Genomic DNA, 18835 nt, shown 5'->3' on the forward strand with positions numbered 1-18835 from the left:
GACTCCATATAGTGGTTATTTTGGGAAAATCCCAGGTATTTTGAGCAGTGGGATTATAAAAAATATGTGCTAATATAAAATTTAATTAAGTAGCCTATATAAAATTGCAAAATAAATCTATCTATTAGTACTTTTTTACTCAAGTACATAAAATATCGAGTACTTTTGTACTTTCACTCGAGTAAAATTGAAAAAGGAGTACTTTTACTTTTACTGGAGTAATATTTTATTATACGTATCTGTACTTTTACTCAAGTACTTGATTTGTGTACTTCGTCCACCACTGCCATGAAGGATGGTGTTTGTATTTGTGTGTATGACAAACCTTCTATTTATATCAGCACGTGGAAAAAGCTATTTGTGACAAATTATGGTTCCTGGTATAGGTATTTCTTTACCATATGTGTTGTTAAAGTGGTTGTCAGAACTATAAATTTAGAAAACAGATTTTAGTGTTTTGGTATTTAATGTTTTTTAGTTTTTTGGTTTGATTTAGTGTTTAGTGTTTTTTAGTGTTTTGGTGTGTGTGTGTGTGTGTGTGTGTGTGTGTGAGAGAGAGAGAGAGAGATTTCACAATGTAGGGTCCAGTTATGACGGGATCATTTTTCATGATTTATTGTGAAGATGAGAGTGTACAGAGGCTGGATGGGACCTGTGCAATAACACCTTAATGTTTAGTCCTTCTGTTATTTACCCTCTGTTTTCCTGCATATCTCAGATTCCAGCTCTGCTTGATCACACCTGTTTAACAAACTGCTCACTAGTTTTCTCCGCCTTAAAGTGTTCTGATCCTTCTGCCTTCCTGCCACCACATGTGCAACATAATATGCAACTAAAAAATGTAACAAAAAAAATGCAAAAATATAATTCTCATATAGCCCCTTTGCTTAATTTACATATAAATTTCTTTTGTTTTGAATCTTTAAATCAAAACAAAAGTTCAGAAGATTTGGTTCAAGAGGTATGTTTTGTTCTCGAGTCCAAAATTAGAGCTCCAGCTGTTTCTGTTGGAGTAAAGGTTTAATTTTGTGCGGCGCCTCTAAAGACAGGGGTGCTTATGTTATCATCACCTGAACACACACATCTGAGCCATTTTTCAAACCAGACAGTGGAGATGTTGAAATTATATAGCGCTGAAGCAATGACTTTTCGACCCTGTACCAAAAACATTCCTGAGGGATCAGATTTACAACATGTCATATACATAATAGATCCCTTAATGGTGTGATTTATACCATAAGATCAATCAAATGAAATGTAGTTGTATCTGTTCTGACTGGTTTTTATAATACCTTACTGGTAAAATCTATGTATAGGTCACTGAGACAAAAGAAAAATGCGAGTCAGTCATTAGGGAACACATTCATAATGCTTAAGTGTACATATACATTTTACAAGTTTTTGACCTCTAGTTTCAGATAAGCTTTTATTATTATTTGGCCCACAAAAAGGTGACATGTTGTTTTAAGTAATTTTAATGTCTGTAAAAATGAATGGGAGGTCAAGAAGGAGGAGGGAGCTTCTTGATCTTCACAGCCAATCAAATGTAAGGATGCAATTGCTAGTACTGAGTCCAGTATTTAAATGATTTACCATTTGAAATTCTTCTATCTGAAGAGAGACCAAAGATGAGACAGAAGGTGAGTGATTTTGACTTTCAGTTCTCAAAGTTAATATATCTCAGAATTTTGTAAAACAATTTAAAATATTACATATATGAGACTTTTTGTTATGTGGCTTTATATATATATATATATAGAGAGAGAGAGAGAGAGACTTAGGTATATATTACTTATATATAAAGACCTTCATTTACATGCAGTTGTTGCCATTACTATAGCAGTACCTCATAAGTACTTAATGTTTTTATATTAACATTGTTGACTAATACATTTCAACAGATCAGACTAATCAGTTAAATAATGTTGCATGAGCTCTGTGTCAAATATTTCTATGGTAAAATTAGGATGTAGTATGTAGTACATTAGGATGTTAATGTAGTACAAAAACAAATATGTTTTCAGGTGACATCTGTGCTGTGCATTTATGGGGCTCTGCAGTGCTTGGTAATTCTGCCAGGTATGATTATTTACATTCAAAACTTTTTCTTCATGAAATCAATATTCAACTAAATATTTCTTCGCTGTTTTCACTTTTTTTTTTTTTTTTTGCAGTGTCGCAGGCCACATCCCTAGCAAAAGTCTCCAAAGACAAAGGTAAGATTGAAATATCTCAAATGCAATAATGCATGACATAACAGTTATTGCCTTCACTTTTGCCAGTACAACACAGTGCAACGTATGATACGTGTCTTCTAGACTTTTCCATCAAAATGAAAATTTACTTATGCATTAGTACTAATCTCTCTTGCAGCATCTAATCCAGCTGTCAGCATTGACTCTGAACAGGCCCATGATTTTCTGGCACATGCACGCCCAAGGAGAACGGCTAACCCCAACTGGTATCACAAAAATCCAGACTTTCAGTCCTACTATCGTTATTACAGCAGTATTGGGCACACTGAAGGGGTAAGAAAAACAATGTATGTTTTTTTTCTATCCTATTATTGATAAAACTTTTTAAAATACTTTTTTCCACCAGTAAATAGCAGTAATGTAGCTGTTCTTGATGAAATGAATGATGAATATTATTAAATAAATTGGTCCAAGTCTAATCAATAAATGCTAAAATATTGTTTTAAGTAGTTTTTTAAGTTATTGAAGGGATAGTTCACCCAAAATTCAAAGTACTGTCATCATTTACTCATCCTCAAAGTAAGACTTTGGTTAAAGGCAGGGTAGGTGATTTGGCATTTTGAAAAACATATTGAAAAACATTTTTTGTTATGCTGGTTGAAGTCTCTTCACATCCCGATAGCAATCACTATGCTAAGTGGCCTAAATGTATTTATATGTATTTAAATACACATAAAATGTTTGTCCAATCACATCTTTCGGTCCTACCTGCCTGTCAACGTATGTATTTGCATACCTCCATGCACCCTGTTTGTGCAGATATGATACGTCATCAGTGCGTTCCATTACGCCATTGCAGACTGAGCGAGAATGGAAGGCGTTATTATTGTAATATTATGCACTTTGTATTGTAATGTTTTCTCACCGGTGAATGAGACATGAGGCAATCTGATAGCGTTGCATTCAACCCTCCACCAACGCTCTCTCTCATCGTGTCACTGGTTAGCCTCTGGTCTGCTTTGGAGAGTGATTTGCAGGGAAAGTGCGATCTTATGCTTTCAAAGCTAGCTTGCTATTGTTAGTCTTTCCAAAATCACCTATCCTACCTTTAATCTTCAAAACAAAAATTAAGATTTTTAAATTAAATCTGGGATATTTCTAATCCTCCATTGAAAGTCCAGGTAATCAAAACTTAGAAGATCCAAAGAGGTCATAAAGACATCTTCAAATTAATCCATATCAATTGAATGGCAAACCAATTTGGATTAAAAGCCAGAATTAAATCTGTTTATCATATAAAGCGATGGTATCGCTTCACAAGACTTGGATTAATCCGCTCAATTCATTTGGATTTGTTTGATAACACTTTTATTGAATCTTTCGAATTTTTTAAAGATTAAGTAAAATCTTATGGGTTTGGAGCAACATGAGGGTGAGTAAATTGACAGAATTTTCATTTTTGGGTGAATTGTCCCTTTAAGTTATTTCCTCAGCCAGCAATATACAGTAAAAATCTAAATAGAAGTGTTGTTTACTAAAATGCACAAATGAGCTGTATTTTCTCTGGTTCAACTATCTCTGTTTCTCTTCTAGCTCTATGAGATAGACAGAATTCGAATGCTTTATCAGCAGATGCGACATCTGGAGCTCACGTATGGCACTGATGCATCCAAATACCAGAATACCCTCGGTCTTCAACTAAAATCGACGCCTCCACCCACAACCCAGCCTCCACTCCCTACTTTACCACCTGTCTCCAAGATGGAAGTTATGTACCTGTGTAATTCAAAAGACCCCCAATGCAAGCCACATATTGTGTACCTGCCCACTGGTGGTGTACCTGTACTTTGCGATCCACGTTACCACCCAAACTGTAAACTCAGTCCTGTCCACGAGTCGCCCTCTCCCCCTGTAGCTGCCTCAGAGCCAGTGACATCTGCCCCTCCACCACCACAAAAATCCACTCCTCCACCACCCACTCCTCCAGTGATTATAAAAGGAATGGATTACGACTGTGATCCTTACTGGGACCCTGACTGTCTAATCGACAACCCTCCCAGGCCAGTTAAGATGATCGAACCATCACCAGCGCCTCCAGCTGAGAAGGTGAAAAAGGAAACGGGGAACAAAGTAATCCTAAATGCTCTGGTTCCAACCTATGACCCATATGACTTCAATCAAGATCTATATGATCCCTTCCGCCATGCAGCTCCAGCTCCCTGATTAAAATTAAGTCAAATCAGTCCAAAAATATTCATCTTAATAATTTACCCCTACATTCACGTTTTCTTATCTAATTGATGTAAAATGTATAAGATAAAGTACACATTGTACATTAAATACACTAAACCATGGCCTTATTTATAATATGTAGCTAGGTATGTATTCTTTAAACAAATGGTGAGGCCAGAATAAAGGATATGGACACATAAAAACTACTTTGGTTTGTTAATCTGATTCATCTTCTTGTTTCATATGTATTTCAGCCCAGATGAAAGTATGTGGGCACACTGACACCATCAGGTCATAGAAAAAAAACGGTTTCTGAAAAGCTAATTATTTCGTCCGTCTTATGAAGTAATCACGAGGAACAGGTCCATTTATATTGCATGTTCTCACGAGCTTCAAGGGTAGCGTGGCCGAGCGGTCTAAGGCGCTGGATTTAGGCTCCAGTCTCTCTGGAGGCGTGGGTTCGAATCCCACCGCTGCCATAAATATTTTCAAATTGTTCCTAAATTATGAAACCTTAATTTTTTTTTTCCCGGATGTATCAATTAGCACAGACCTTCAAATTTGCCGCTATCTTTAGATTTGTCTTCAGACATATAACTTCCAATTTGTCACTTGCAACTGCTCATCCCTTTCACAAAATAGCATTATTGAGCTCTCTTTCTATTTTCTTATCATTCAAATTTATCCACCTTTTTCTTGTCTATAAAAATGGGCGCGGCCATTTGTAAATTCTATGGGTCTGGCTTCCGGTCTCATCTGCCTCCACTCCGTCCAGCTATTTTTAGCTGAACAAAACAGTTTGTTTTGCTGCTTGATATTGAAAGTTGGTGTGTCTTATCATATTATTTTAATGTATTATCTTAATTATGAACACACTGGTTTGTAGTGCAAACAGTTTTACCGTTTTACTGCACGTTGTTATTCTCTTCGTTATTTACCTATAGCGGCTAATGAACCGGAAGTCTCACCCATAGGCTTACTTCCGCGTTGAAGAAAAAGGTGGATACAAGAAACACGATTTGCGAATTTCAAAAGGCACCGCTGGGATTCGAACCCAGGATCTCCTGTTTACTAGACAGGCGCTTTAACCATCTAAGCCACGGCGCCAGCGAGGGTTTTTTTTAAATAATGTTTTTTGAAAACACAATGATTAACTGTTTTAAATTTGTCATTTCATCAATGACAAACGCAACTAAGTTATCAGAAGACCATGAGCATTTTTGTGACAGATTTTCCATCCTTTGTACATTTTGTGGTGGTAGGACAAAAACATTGAATGGAACAGATAGCTGGAAGACATTTTCACCCACTGCACTTCCACTGTTACCTGATAAAGTTTACATGTAGCGTGACAACTTCCTGAAAAGAAACGACGAGGATGGGATTCGAACCCACGCGTGCAGAGCACAATGGATTAGCAGTCCTTAGCCTGCGCCGCTCAAAACACTCGATACATAATTTAATTTCATACAAATTAAAAAAACTAACGAACGTCAACAACGAAACACCTTTACACTGTATGCAATCATATTGTACAATAGTACTGAACCATCCAATAATCGTACTTCATCACTAGATCAAAATCAGCAGAAACACAGTTATTACCACTATAAACACAAGATTCTTTTAGTAACATCATATTATTATAAAAGATTCAGACAGGATTCGTTAGGATGTTGCGTGTCCTAAACGAATACGGAAAATAATCACGTATTCATCATATCCAATCATCATGCTCTGAAACCTTATTTCTAAGGTAACAAGTAAGGATATACCTCACTGACGCAACGTAAAGACGGTCTCGGAAAGCTTTTGTAAACCACGCATGTATTTTCAATCACGGTTGTGATTCTAACTCATTCAAAAGAATTTAAAGTACAAATGACTAAGTACATTTGTACTAATGACTAGTACGAGAGAAGCGTTTTAAAGTTTAAAAAAAAAAAAAGGTAAACTATATATTTTAAATTCAGTTTCTTTGACATCTCATATTAACATACTGGTGCTTCCTGCGATCCCATTGGTGGATTTTGAAAGCGATAGCCTTTTCGCTATTTATTCGCATTTAGTTTCGTTTAACCATAAAAGTAATATATACGTACATCTAATTTCGGGTTTTTATCAAAACTATTTTATAAAAAATACTTAAAACGTTTATTTATTTTGAAAAGGCCGGCTGATATGAGTCAGGAGGAGGGGTCATTGAAGTGGCACACAGGCGGAAGCTGAGTGAATCTCTCTTATTCGCAAAAAAAGTGTAAATTTCGATATCATATACATATCGAATTGTTGTTAACAATTCACGTTTAATTCCATTTACACAAATGTTAAATTGCTGTATTACAAAAACTCCTATCAAAACAGATCAGTAACAAACTTTTTGAAGTGAGTGTATGAAGCACAGTTCTGTTCCATTACTAATGTAAAATATTTTTGAGGTTTAAACATCGTCACTGAATTCGTATTTTACTCGTCGCATTCATTTTGTACTATGACGAAGTTTCTCTTGTTGGCAGACATATCGAATGAAAACCACATGAATACTACATGCATTTAGCGTCATCTAGTGGTTGAAGTAATCATGTCTAAACTTGTTATCTAAAAATGTTCACGCAAGTTATTTTTCTAACATTATATTCTATTTTCATTTTAAAATAAACTGTAGAGCGGTTTTGTCACTCTGGTAATAAGAATTATATCATGAACATAAAATATGTGATTAATAAAACTTCAGTAGTTTAATAAATAATAAAGCTTTCTTTATAGATTATATATAAACCTAAATATAAACCTAACTGGCCCAAATATAAACGTAAATAATAAACGTCTTACAAGTCGCATCTTTTTGTCATTCCTAGGAAAACATTTACTTCCAACGGTAGCGTGGCCGAGCGGTCTAAGGCGCTGGATTAAGGCTCCAGTCTCTTCGGGGGCGTGGGTTCGAATCCCACCGCTGCCAAACACGTTTTCCCTATGTGCCGTTGCCTTTTGATGTTTTATAGGTCATATGTCATCATACGTCATACATCTCGTGAGCCAACAAGAGTAGAAACGCAATATTTACAACTATCTACTAATTCTAGTGCTTAAAGTATTATGAAATAGTATTGGCGGCACCTATGCTATCAGAATGCATTACAATAAAACTGCTCCAGAAATCTAAATGTTTCCATGTTTCCCATTAAGGTAACTAACAAGTGAGCATACACCGCCTGGAAAGCCCACTGATCCCTTCATAGACCGCCATTTTGTTTGTTTCAGCAATCCTTACTTATACTTATCAATAAATTAACCACAAGGCGTGTTGTGCAAATACAATCCATGGACCCAATCCCACGTCCTCTTACATATACCTCTTACATAGTGTTCCAAACGGATAGCCTAAATGTGCCCTGTCCCGTCTTGTCATACTGTCAACAAGCAATGCATCCATTCTCCATCTCCTGTCTCTCACGGTCACCGCTTGCAACCTGCAGCTTCCCGGATGACGAGTGACGTCAACGAGCCATCTTTGTTCGCCTAATCCGAGCATCTATTTTTTATGTGTACATAGTGACAGAAGAGAGTAGCGGTAGAGCTCCCTTATTATAAAGGGAGTAATAGCGAGGCGCGGCACACCGCTGCAAAGAAATAAATACAAATCCTCACAAAACACAAGGAATAATACCGCTTTACTGGAATAACCTGGAGAGTGTATTATTTATCCCGGAGACGGGGAGAAACGCCTGAAGCAGCGCGTCCATCCACACACTTCTAGACGCACATAAAACCCGGTTCACAATGTGAGTACGATTTATTTTCAATTAAGGGTTGTAATCTGTTTTTGAATTAGGTTTTATTTGCTCGGTTATCATTATGCTGCCACTTGTTAATAGAACGTTGTATATAAATATTAATATGTATGCACAAAATAATCACATTCCATATTATGGTAGGTTTATATTTGATTGTATATAACGTTACGCATAATTCCACATCTATTGCGTATTTCACGAGACCCACTGAATTCTGACGAGCGCACTTGCTATATAATAGTCTATAAATAGGCTCCTAATGGCCAATGTTTTTCCATTTCAGCTGCTGCTGCTGCCATACTAAATTTGCATCTATACAGTAAATTGCTGTCAAGGAACTAATTTATTTTTAATGTGAAGGTTTTTCGCGTTATTCTGCTGTTTGGAATGCGCGACAGCGATAGAATCACGCCTTGACACCGGATTGGACTGGTTTGGCTGGTTTGGTCGCGCGCTTTTAGAATGAAAATAATATATGAATCGACTTTATGTATTGCAGTTAATATATTTGTCCACCCAAATCTCTGTCTTGATGATTATTTAGATGTCGATGTCAAAAGCCCACTGGGATTTGTCCCAAATAGCCCAAGGCCCACTGTATTTCAAACCTGGCTTGATATCAGTTTTAACAAATTACATTTAAGTAATGATAATAAAAATAAATATACCTCACATGCTACACATAAGAAAAAAAAATCCCTTAAGCAGGCTGTAAACTAGAGGCGTGATATTCCACGCGAGTAGTGGGGGTTGGTGAACGGTTATATGCTCAGGACGATGCAATTTGTTACATTTTCGAATTATATGATTCTCTAACCCAGTGGTTCCCAACCCTGGTCCTGGAGGCACCCCAACACTGCACATTTTGCATGTCTCCTTTCTCTGACACACCAATTTCAGATCTTGGAGTCTCTACTAAATATACCTCACATGCTACACATAAGAAAAAAAAAATCCCTTAAGCAGGCTGTAAACTAGAGGCGTGATATTCCACGCTAGTAGTGGGGGTTGGTGAACGGTTATATGCTCAGGACGATGCAATTTGTTACATTTTCGAATTATATGATTCTCTAACCCAGTGGTTCCCAACCCTGGTCCTGGAGGCACCCCAAGCACATTTTGCATGTCTCCTTTCTCTGACACACCAATTTCAGATCTTGGAGTCTCTACTAATGAGCTGATGATCTGAATCAGGTGTGTTTGATTAAGGAGACATGCAAAACATGCAGTGTTGGGGTGCCTCCAGGACCAGGGTTGGGGTGCCTCCAGGACCAGGGTTGGGAACCACTGCTCTAACCCATTCCAACATGTTTCTATGGAACCAGGCCTTGATATTTATTGATATTTGGTTAGACTGAAGCTAAATGGCTGGCACAAAGGGCGCAGGTGTTCCTCTGCCGGAAAGATGGCCTTGTACTCTAGGATTTTCTAGACACGCTCGTCTAACTGGTTTAAATAATTCAGGCTGTAAATGGCACGTAACTTCAATAATATGCCCATATTAACTCCCCTATTGTATACTTTTTTTTTAAAGGCATCACTTGGTCTGGAGTGTGATATTTTGATATGACCATACTGTTTTACGGTTCTACCTTTTGCCTTCAATACATAAAAATAGATAAATTAGTAACAGTTAGTAACATCCGGTCCAGTTATTTGACAAAATGTATGTTGATTGTGACGCAACAATGAGAGAGACTCACACACACGCTTAATGAAGGCCTTGTGTGGGGGTGGGGATGTTGCCCATCTCATTCATATGACCCTGCCTTTACCAGTCCAGTGTAAGGAACAGTCCAGAAACAATTTAACCTCATATTAGTGTAAAATACAGTAAATGTACGATGCTTTCTCATTCATTTATTTGGAATTTGTCTGAGCATTGGGAAAAAAAGCCTTGCATAACCAGGCCATAAGGAGCACTGGACAAATGTTTGGTGTGTCATTCAAAAATGAATTTTGCTTTAAATGAGAAATTTAGCATCGGCGCAGCCATTAGTCTTGATGATAATAAAACTACTACGATTTTAGCTACACCCAAATTTTGTCTTTGGGTAATTTAGCATTGAATCATGTGCTCACAGACTATTACCTCTTAAAGCCTGTTTCTGCTTCTTATGCTTTGATGATAGATAGATATGCAGACAGACAGATAGATAGATAGATAGATAGATAGATTCTAATGTACTTGCATTAACACAGAATACAAAAACATTTCATTTTACAACATACTAATATATTTCTGTTTGTTTATAGTTTAATTTATTATAGTCAAATTATAGGCAAAGCATTATCAATAGTTTTAATGTATTTTAGACATGAAAATAAAAACTTTGAGTTGCAAGAATGTTACTATTATGTTCTGGTTGTAAGAACCATTAAACTGATACACATCAGTCAAAGTGAAGTGCTATTACATCTTTTCATGTCAGTGAAGGTGAGAGGAGCCAAGACTAATGTCTAAATATAGATTATTGTAAATGTGAAGGAGCGGAAGCTATTGAGAATGAGAAAAAAAGCTGGTAAATAAGAATAAAAATATGGTGAGCTTTACTCCCGGCTCCTTTACTCCTTTCATATATGTAAGATCCCAGTAAGAAAAAGATTTAGGGAACTAAACAGGGATTATATCCAGGGATCCTTCAGAGGTGACCTTTATACAGAGTGTTGTCTTCCTCTGGTGGCTGAGATTGGCATTAGCAAGGAGACTTTTTCAGAAATCCCTGTTTAGCTGCTTATGATTTCTGTCAGTTACATTAAAATACATACACCAGTCTTTACAAAAGAAAATAGCGAGTGAACAGTACAACAGTACAGTACATTTAACTAAATAATTTAGTTTCTTTTCACACAACAGCTAGTCTGCATGAGATGGCAGTAGCAATGTGTGATTTTATGTAATCTTGCTGGTATGATGATTATGACAAATCAAGAAGGTATTTATTGTAACTAATTTAGTAATGAATTTGAATTGTAATTAAAATTTGAAAACAAATACTGTTCTATTAAAGGGGTCATATGATGCTTTTTTAAAGATCATTATTTTGTGTATTTGGTGTAACAGAATATGTTGACATGCTTTAATGTTCAAAAAACACATTATTTTTCTAATACTGTACATTATTGTAGGTCCTCTATGCCCCGCCTCTCTCAAACGCTTCGTTTTCTACAAAGCCCCCTCCTTATATGTGGGGGCGTGTTAGAACGAGCCGTTTTAGGAGGGGGTGGCAGAGTCTTAACTTTGATAAAGAATATCTCTTTGGTTTTGAGACTTTAGTCTTTGCAACTTCAGGGATCTTATCTATGCACGAACAGCTTGTAACACTCCAAAGAGAAAGGAAAACTTGAAATCGCATCATATGACCCCTTTAAGAAATGCAAGCAAAACCATTATTTTTAGTAATTTAGGACAATCAAAACTCATATTCCTAATATATAGATCCTCTAAATCATCGTACTAATAATACACCCCAGTAATACTGAAGTATTGACGAATGCCTGTATGTTGGTTTACAGGTCTGCCCCAGCCGGTGCCCCTGCCCCAGAAGGAGGTAACCAGCCTCCCCCTAACCTCACCAGCAACCGTCGCTTACAGCAGACACAGGCTCAGGTGGATGAGGTGAGTGAATCTCATCTCTTTGGCTTCTTTCATCTACAAGTGCATTTTCAGAACACATTCATATATATAAGGGATGACACAGTTTACTAAGAGTCACCTTCATCATTTCCCAGGTGGTGGACATTATGCGTGTGAACGTAGACAAGGTTCTGGAGAGGGACCAGAAGCTGTCAGAGCTGGATGACCGGGCTGATGCCCTGCAAGCTGGAGCCTCACAATTCGAGACCAGTGCTGCCAAGCTCAAGAATAAATACTGGTGGAAGAATGCCAAGGTAAACATCACAAAAAGTGCCTCGAGTAAGGCTGAAAAAGGCTATGTATTTTCAGAACAACACATCTAAATCAAGCAAACAGCTAACAATAAACCTCAAATCAGTACACCTCTTTGAAATTAAAGTCCTTTATCATTCTAACATATTTAGCTGTCAGTATAAGTATGTTGTGTTATTTCTATTCACAGCTTAAAATTATATATTAAAAAAATATATATATAAAAAACAGTACCTCAAAACAAAAAGTAGTTCATAAAAACACATTTTTTAATCAAATATTTGAATGTTGGGTCTTTATAGTCTACTCTTTACTGCTTTTCAACCTATTCTCCTTCTTTTTACCTCTTTTCTTTAGATGATGATTATCCTGGGGGTGATATGCGTGATTGTCCTCATTATAATCATTGGTAAGTAATGACAATATTCTTAGTGATTTTCAAAGGAATATTCTGGGTTGAATACAACTGGGAAAATCATGTTTGAATCTCAAACGCAGAAATTTTTAGTTTGTTTGAGAAAAAAAAGTAATTCCATAGATTTCTATTTTAAAGGGGTAATTTACCAATGGCAAGATAAAACTTGGCTGTCTATGCAGTAGAAAGGCATTTTTTTAAATCAGTGCTACATGAGTAGTGAAAACATAGAAAGAGGGCTGTGTCGTTCCTTTGTGCCAAAAAGGTAGGGATCTTCAACACCCATACTGCACTGGGCTCAATCTGACTGTAGGTAGGGATATAAAAATGCATAAATACAATCTGTAGTTTTAACAAACATCCTGGAGATGTCAAAAGATTTAGCATTTTGCGCCATCTGGCGGTCTTTGGCTGACCAGTAAAGATCTGAGTGCAGGTAGCATGAAGAAAGAGTACACATTGTTTATTTGCACATACCACTGACATTGTGAAAATAGAAAGCTGGTTGAAAATCAGTGAACTTGTCCTTTAAGCACTCTTTACAGTCAACTTGGTATTTGTGTTTGATTTCACAAACTGAGGTACAAAATTCTGAGCGAAAATTGTATGTTGTATACAGAATATCCCTTTAAAACTAAAACCGCCTTTCCACTATCTCTGACATTCTCATACAATTGTCACATTTTGCCTCCCTAGTGGCAGTCACATGGAACGTCTTATTCACCATTATAAAATGAATAAATAATGAGTGTATATATATATACACATGTGTATATATTAGTGCTGTCAAATGCTTAATCGCGATTAATCGCATCCAAAAATAAAAGTTTTTGTTTACATAATATGTAATATTATGTATATATAAATACACACACATACAGTAAATATTTTGAAAATATTTACATGTATTTACATGCATATATTTATATTTTTATATTTTATATTATATATAAATATATTTAACATATAAACATAACATATTTTTCATGAATATATACATGCATGTGTTTGTATTTATATATACATAATAAATATACACAGTATACAAACAAATATTATGTAAACAAAAACTTTTATTTTGGATGCGATTAATCGCGATTAATCGTTTGACAGCACTAGTATATATATGTATAATATATCCACACAAAACAAAGGACAGCAAATATGTTTGAAAGCAAAGTAGGTTTTCTGGGGCTAATCAATGTAAATAAACAAGTATAAGTTAATTTCTGACTTAATTATTTATAACTGCCCATTTTACAGGTTTTAGTGGAAAATATTGGTAAATTTCACTCTCTTCTTCACTAATCTGATGATCTGGCTGTTGCATATGGTGTAACTGCAAAACGTCAAATATTTCAGTGCTTCCAAAGCTCAAATCACATCCGAAAATACGCATAGGATCAAACTCCACTCCACTACTCTCCATTAGAAATTAATGACTTCCAGTCTGTCTTTTGTCTTGGATAGTGAAAAGGTGGCTTAAGTACAAAATACTTAGAGTGACTCACTGTATAATTATATTTCTTATTACATACTCTTTCTCAAGTGTTGACGATAAATCTGATCTGCTTCTCTTCACAGTGTACTTCAGCACCTAAAGCGCGATGTTCCTACCCCACTCTGAGCTCATGAACGTCCAATTCTAAGCCACAGAAAAATCCCTCCCAAAAAAGATGAGAAAAACGACTTCTCACAACAATCAATTGATTTGCCCCTTCCTGAGCCCCCTTGCCCCCTGTCTCCACTGCCTCACAGCTGGGCCCCTGTCACTCCTCGTTCGTCCTGTCCGTGAGTGTGTGGCCATGTCTCCTCTGTAAATACCTCCGGCTTTTCTGAAATACTGTTCATACTCCAAACTCCTGATTACTTGTGACAACGACAACCGATAAAAAAAGAAATCACAGCCCTTAGAATACGATACGATTATACAGTATATATTCCAAAATGTTCTTTGTAGAGTTTTATTCTGATATAATGGTTTTTTGTAGTTTGTGTGTGAGTGTGCGTTTGTATATTTTTTTAAGTTTTGTAAAACTTATTTTGCTTCAGGTTTAAACTACTGCCTCTCAATCTGGGTGTTTGTATCTTGCACGCTCTGTTTCACTCTTTCTTGCTCACTGAGTATTGGTGTATTTTTGCACAAGCGATAGACTCCCTTAACTGAGGTACTGAATCAATATCCCCAGTTTGTTCTTTGTCACATGCACTCTATCTCAGACCTACACATTTCCCCCTCAAACCTCTTTCTCTTTCTTTCTTTCTTTTTCTTTCTCACCAATAGTACTTACTCTCTTAGTGAACTGCCACAACAGACCAATGACTGTAGATGTTTATCTTAATTTAATGTCTTTAGTGTCTTATCTCTTAAACATTCCTTAATAGCAGTGTACAATTATGCTGTCTATCAAACAAAGCAAGCGTATTTATCTTAAAGAATTCCAAAATAGGTCTTAAACAACCTTGAGTACTTGTAAAGCAGTCAGACTAGGTTTTGACAGGGATGCCGAAGTTATTAATCGCACATGGGTCAATTGCGCAGTACATGGAAAAATTTGAAAGTGTTAGTGCTATTTCGAACAGCAAATCAGGACCAAAATTCCCCGATTCATTCTGCTGGTAAAGATTTTGAAGCCCAGAGAGATTCAAGGCCAGAGACTGACCGAAAATTGGAAATAGTATCATGCACAAAAAGCTTGTTTTCGATGGCGCCTTTTAACTGGTTAGACTGCAGGTGCGAATGGGAGAGAACCGCGCGCTGTGTTACTCCCTCGCAGCAGAAATACTGCCAAACTGATTCATCCATCTGAAAGCACACAGGTTGATCTTAATACTTCAACATGAGGTAGTTTCGACAGCTGTGGTTCTCTCTCTTAAATCTAGATACTGCCTTTAATTTAGTCTTTCTTTTGATTTTAGGTATAGATTATATTATATTTTTGTGTGTGAAGCAGGCAGGAAAGGGACCACATAGTTTCAGGACTTGGCGCTGCTGCCATGTGCACAGCGAGCACCTTTGTGTCCCTCACTATTATCCACCTCTCTGTGTGCCTGTTTGTTAAGTTCAGCTGTAGTTTACACACTGCCAAGCATCTGAGGGGACATTTTTTTTCTTTTTATCTTTTGTTTTTTTTTCCACCATGCCCTTCCTGGTTTGCTCTCGTGCATATATACGCCTCCATCAGCATCACCCTTCAGTCTCATCCGCCCAATCTGCCAACAAGAAGCGAGCCAGGCGTGAAGTGTGCGTCTGCACGTGAACACCCCCCCCCCCCTTCACGTTTCCAAGTTAGCGCCATTAGCATTTCTTCTTTCACACGATTCGGTTTCTAGCCGCCCGCCGTAGTGTGTGTGTAGAGTATTTCAGCTTCATCCTGACAGATTAGGCTGCTTAGACCTCTGCAGGTAAAGAAAGGCTGTTCCCGTGGCAACCTGTTTGCATAAACAGGGGGGAAAGCATAGATTAGCTGATTGATTGTGACAGGAGGCGGGGCTGTTAAGGGGCGGAGCTAGAGATATTATTCCACTGGTGTGTTTTTACATTCCATATTAATCATCCGTATGGAAAAGAATGATGTTTGGAGCAGAATGAACTGTAATCTTTTGCATTTATGGTTTCTGACAAGCAAACTAATTTTCATTTCATTCATTTTTTCTTCTTTAAAAGGAGATAGCCTTAGTTCATTTTATTTTTTTTCTATCCCGGCATGCTCATTCACTCATTTGTCCCACTCACGTTGAGCTATTTTAATGATAAATGACCAAAGACCATATTATATCTTGCTTATACTGCCAACTGCCATCAAAAACAGGTTAAGGGGCAACATTTCCCCTGATCTCTGGTTTTTAAAAGCTCTCATCCAGCAAAAGGAAACAAGAATTAGCCCATTTCTCTGCATTTTTCAGGTCTGTTTATTTTACTTGAATATTTAGTATTGGTAATCAAGTGGAGGTGATTGCTAACAGGTTAAGGAATTTGAAACCACAATCCGACGGACGTAGCCCATGCCTGATATCTATATCAATGATAGCACAACTTCTCCTTTAGGTCTGTATCTGTAATGCTGAATATAAAACATGAAACTCTTTCTTAGTAGCTATTTAAAGAAGAAAAAGTCTGTATTGTTTTGTGTTGTAGTGTGGGCTTCATCTGGGGGAAGGGGGTTCTTTTTTTTTAGATTTGACATTTAAGACATAAACAATCTGGAATTAGAATAAGATCATATTAAAATAGATGAACTATATATTATATTAGGCAAATAAGAGAATTTTCTTCCAGGGGTTGTCAACATTTTAAAGGGGTCTATAACTAATAAACAACATGCATTGGGGTAGGACTCAAACATGACAAATGAATCAAAGCGTTAAAAACGCTTCACAAATTAAAAGGATTCTAATAGGGGACTACAAATAATGTATGTGCTTTTCAGTTTTTCTTTGTGCGAGTGTATGAATACATTTTCTTTTGTCTTGGCACTAATGTATGTTTTGTTCAAAACTGTGTGGGTTGAGAGGGACGGTGGCAGTAGTTTTGTCACGCCAGCCTGTTAAAGATGCTGCGTCTTCTTTATTGGGAGGGAACCAATGAAGACACAGAGCTTTACCGGCTTAAAAGCCACAGTGGTTTCTCCATTACTCATGTCATACAGTTATTTAGTCTTCAGTTGTTTAAGCAGAAATTAGTTAAGGCTTCACAGTGGTGCTCTGTGGCACAGCTTCATTGTGCTTAGTCAGGAGAGGGTGATTTTTTTTCTATAATTTAAAAAATACTGGAAAATGAACCCTGCCTTACTAAAGGTTAGAGTGTCAAGAGTTTTTTTTTTTCTTTTCAGAAAGCTTGTACAGACTGCGATATCAACTTCAGTTGGTTGCTATTAGTTCAGAGATGTTTTGAATGAAAACGTATGTGATTTTACACGAGTTTGATTCTTTGAAGGTTTTTGGGACTGAATAAAGAGTATAAACAAGTGGAATTTAAGGGGGCTGATCCCATAGAGCTTCATGGAGGTCTAGAAATGCATCGAACCAAGAGCCAAGTTGCTGTATTAATAACAGTTTGTGTTTCATTTGTTTATTTATTTGATTTACGGAGGTTCGTTTGTGGAGGAGAGGTTGAGGATTAGCATTACCCCTGTTTGTCTGGCCTCTTTGGAGGGACTAGGCTGGAGGATTATGGGTAATGTGGTCTTCACAGTTTTATTTTATGTTGTTTTTATTTTATTTTTTAAAATTATTTGTGTCATAAGTTATAGTGGACTACATATTAAACAGAACGAAGTACATTGTAACAGGGAACCTTTTGGCAACCAGACATACATGAAATCAATTGTAGAGTAAATCTGTCAATGTCTATTATATGGATGAACTTCTTGGGAAAAAAAAAATATATATATATAAATATACATATATATATTGCAAAAAAAATGACAGTTATGATGACCTGTGTTTATTGTTCCAAGTTAGAAATTAAAATGTGTGTGTGTGTGTGTGTTTGAAAACAATGACAACGTAAAAAAAATAAATATATAATAAAAATGGGTCTGTGTTGTTTTTTTTTTAATAACTCTTATATAAAGTATCAAATATATTATTGTATTATGATTATGTATTTAGGAACATATAAGCTGTGTTTTTTTTTAGCAATCTTCTGTTAAACATGGCCAGCTCCAGCATTTGGAGAGGATTTTTACACTATCACAGAATGAAAAGGTAAAACGTTTATAAAATACAAGTAAGTAACTATTCACTACTGCGTCACTGTTGCATAAACTATTAATTCTAAGAAAACGTTTCTGAGATGGAACAACAGAGATACCATGGTTATCTGGTCATGTTCTGCGGTGGAAGTACATTGAGTTACATGTATATGCATTCAGAACAGTTTTAATTGCTTCTATAAAACAGTTCAATAAACAATAAGTTAATATTGAGCATTAACTTACCTTAATTCTGTATGCCTAGGCAAATCATAATTATGATATTAAAAGTCAAAGTTATGATATGGGAAAGTCAAAAATATGACAAAATCTAAATTATTTTATAAAATTTTACAATATTACATATTTGAAACTGACATAAAGTCATAATTTTGACACAAAAGCCGAAATTATGACCAAAAAATGTAATAATTACGATAATATACAAATAATAAAATAATACAAATAACACAAAAGTCAAAAAACGTTGAAATTATGAGACAGATTATGACAGAGTCAAAAGCATGTCTTAATACATTTCTATGTCATAATAATCTCATAATCTCAATTTTTATCTCAATTTTAAAACAGTCATCACCTACTGGCGCAAATAT

At 36.2% G+C, this 18835-nt stretch overlaps 2 protein-coding genes and 3 non-coding genes across 5 annotated transcripts; 4 read left to right on the forward strand and 1 right to left on the reverse strand.

Moving 5' to 3' along the window:
* The first annotated feature begins 1620 nt into the window (after positions 1-1620).
* On the forward strand, positions 1621-4501 carry and3 (actinodin3). The gene is made up of 5 exons (XM_016555348.1): positions 1621-1640; positions 2025-2079; positions 2175-2216; positions 2374-2528; positions 3789-4501. Exons 1-5 carry the CDS (start codon positions 1629-1631, stop codon positions 4416-4418), a joined length of 894 nt encoding a protein of 297 aa, XP_016410834.1. The 5' UTR covers positions 1621-1628; the 3' UTR covers positions 4419-4501.
* A 323-nt stretch (positions 4502-4824) lies between these two features.
* Positions 4825-4906, forward strand: trnal-uag (transfer RNA leucine (anticodon UAG)). The gene has a single exon. It is a non-coding gene; the product is annotated as a tRNA-Leu (tRNA).
* A 554-nt stretch (positions 4907-5460) lies between these two features.
* trnat-agu (transfer RNA threonine (anticodon AGU)) lies at positions 5461-5534 on the reverse strand. Its single transcript has one exon. It is a non-coding gene; the product is annotated as a tRNA-Thr (tRNA).
* Positions 5535-7304: 1770 nt separating this feature from the next.
* On the forward strand, positions 7305-7386 carry trnal-aag (transfer RNA leucine (anticodon AAG)). Its single transcript has one exon. It is a non-coding gene; the product is annotated as a tRNA-Leu (tRNA).
* A 544-nt stretch (positions 7387-7930) lies between these two features.
* On the forward strand, positions 7931-17899 carry vamp2 (vesicle-associated membrane protein 2). The gene is made up of 5 exons (XM_016555275.1): positions 7931-8209; positions 11738-11840; positions 11954-12112; positions 12468-12519; positions 14110-17899. Coding segments are annotated over exons 1-5 (333 nt in total). The 5' UTR covers positions 7931-8207; the 3' UTR covers positions 14127-17899.
* The last annotated feature ends 936 nt before the right edge of the window (positions 17900-18835 follow it).

The sequence above is a fragment of the Sinocyclocheilus rhinocerous genome, unplaced genomic scaffold, assembly GCF_001515625.1.
Source record: "Sinocyclocheilus rhinocerous isolate Xijiao unplaced genomic scaffold, SAMN03320098_v1.1 scaffold1127, whole genome shotgun sequence".
Classification (NCBI taxonomy): Eukaryota; Metazoa; Chordata; class Actinopteri; order Cypriniformes; family Cyprinidae; genus Sinocyclocheilus; species Sinocyclocheilus rhinocerous.

Bases quoted from the DNA above. Each gene is read 5' to 3' on its own strand.
- and3 (XM_016555348.1), top strand. The intron at 2,080-2,174 runs GTATGATTATTT...TTTTTTTTGCAG, and splicing joins GTGCTTGGTAATTCTGCCAG to TGTCGCAGGCCACATCCCTA. The intron at 2,217-2,373 runs GTAAGATTGAAA...TCTCTCTTGCAG, and splicing joins AAAAGTCTCCAAAGACAAAG to CATCTAATCCAGCTGTCAGC.
- vamp2 (XM_016555275.1), top strand. The intron at 11,841-11,953 runs GTGAGTGAATCT...ATCATTTCCCAG, and splicing joins CACAGGCTCAGGTGGATGAG to GTGGTGGACATTATGCGTGT. The intron at 12,113-12,467 runs GTAAACATCACA...TCTTTTCTTTAG, and splicing joins ACTGGTGGAAGAATGCCAAG to ATGATGATTATCCTGGGGGT.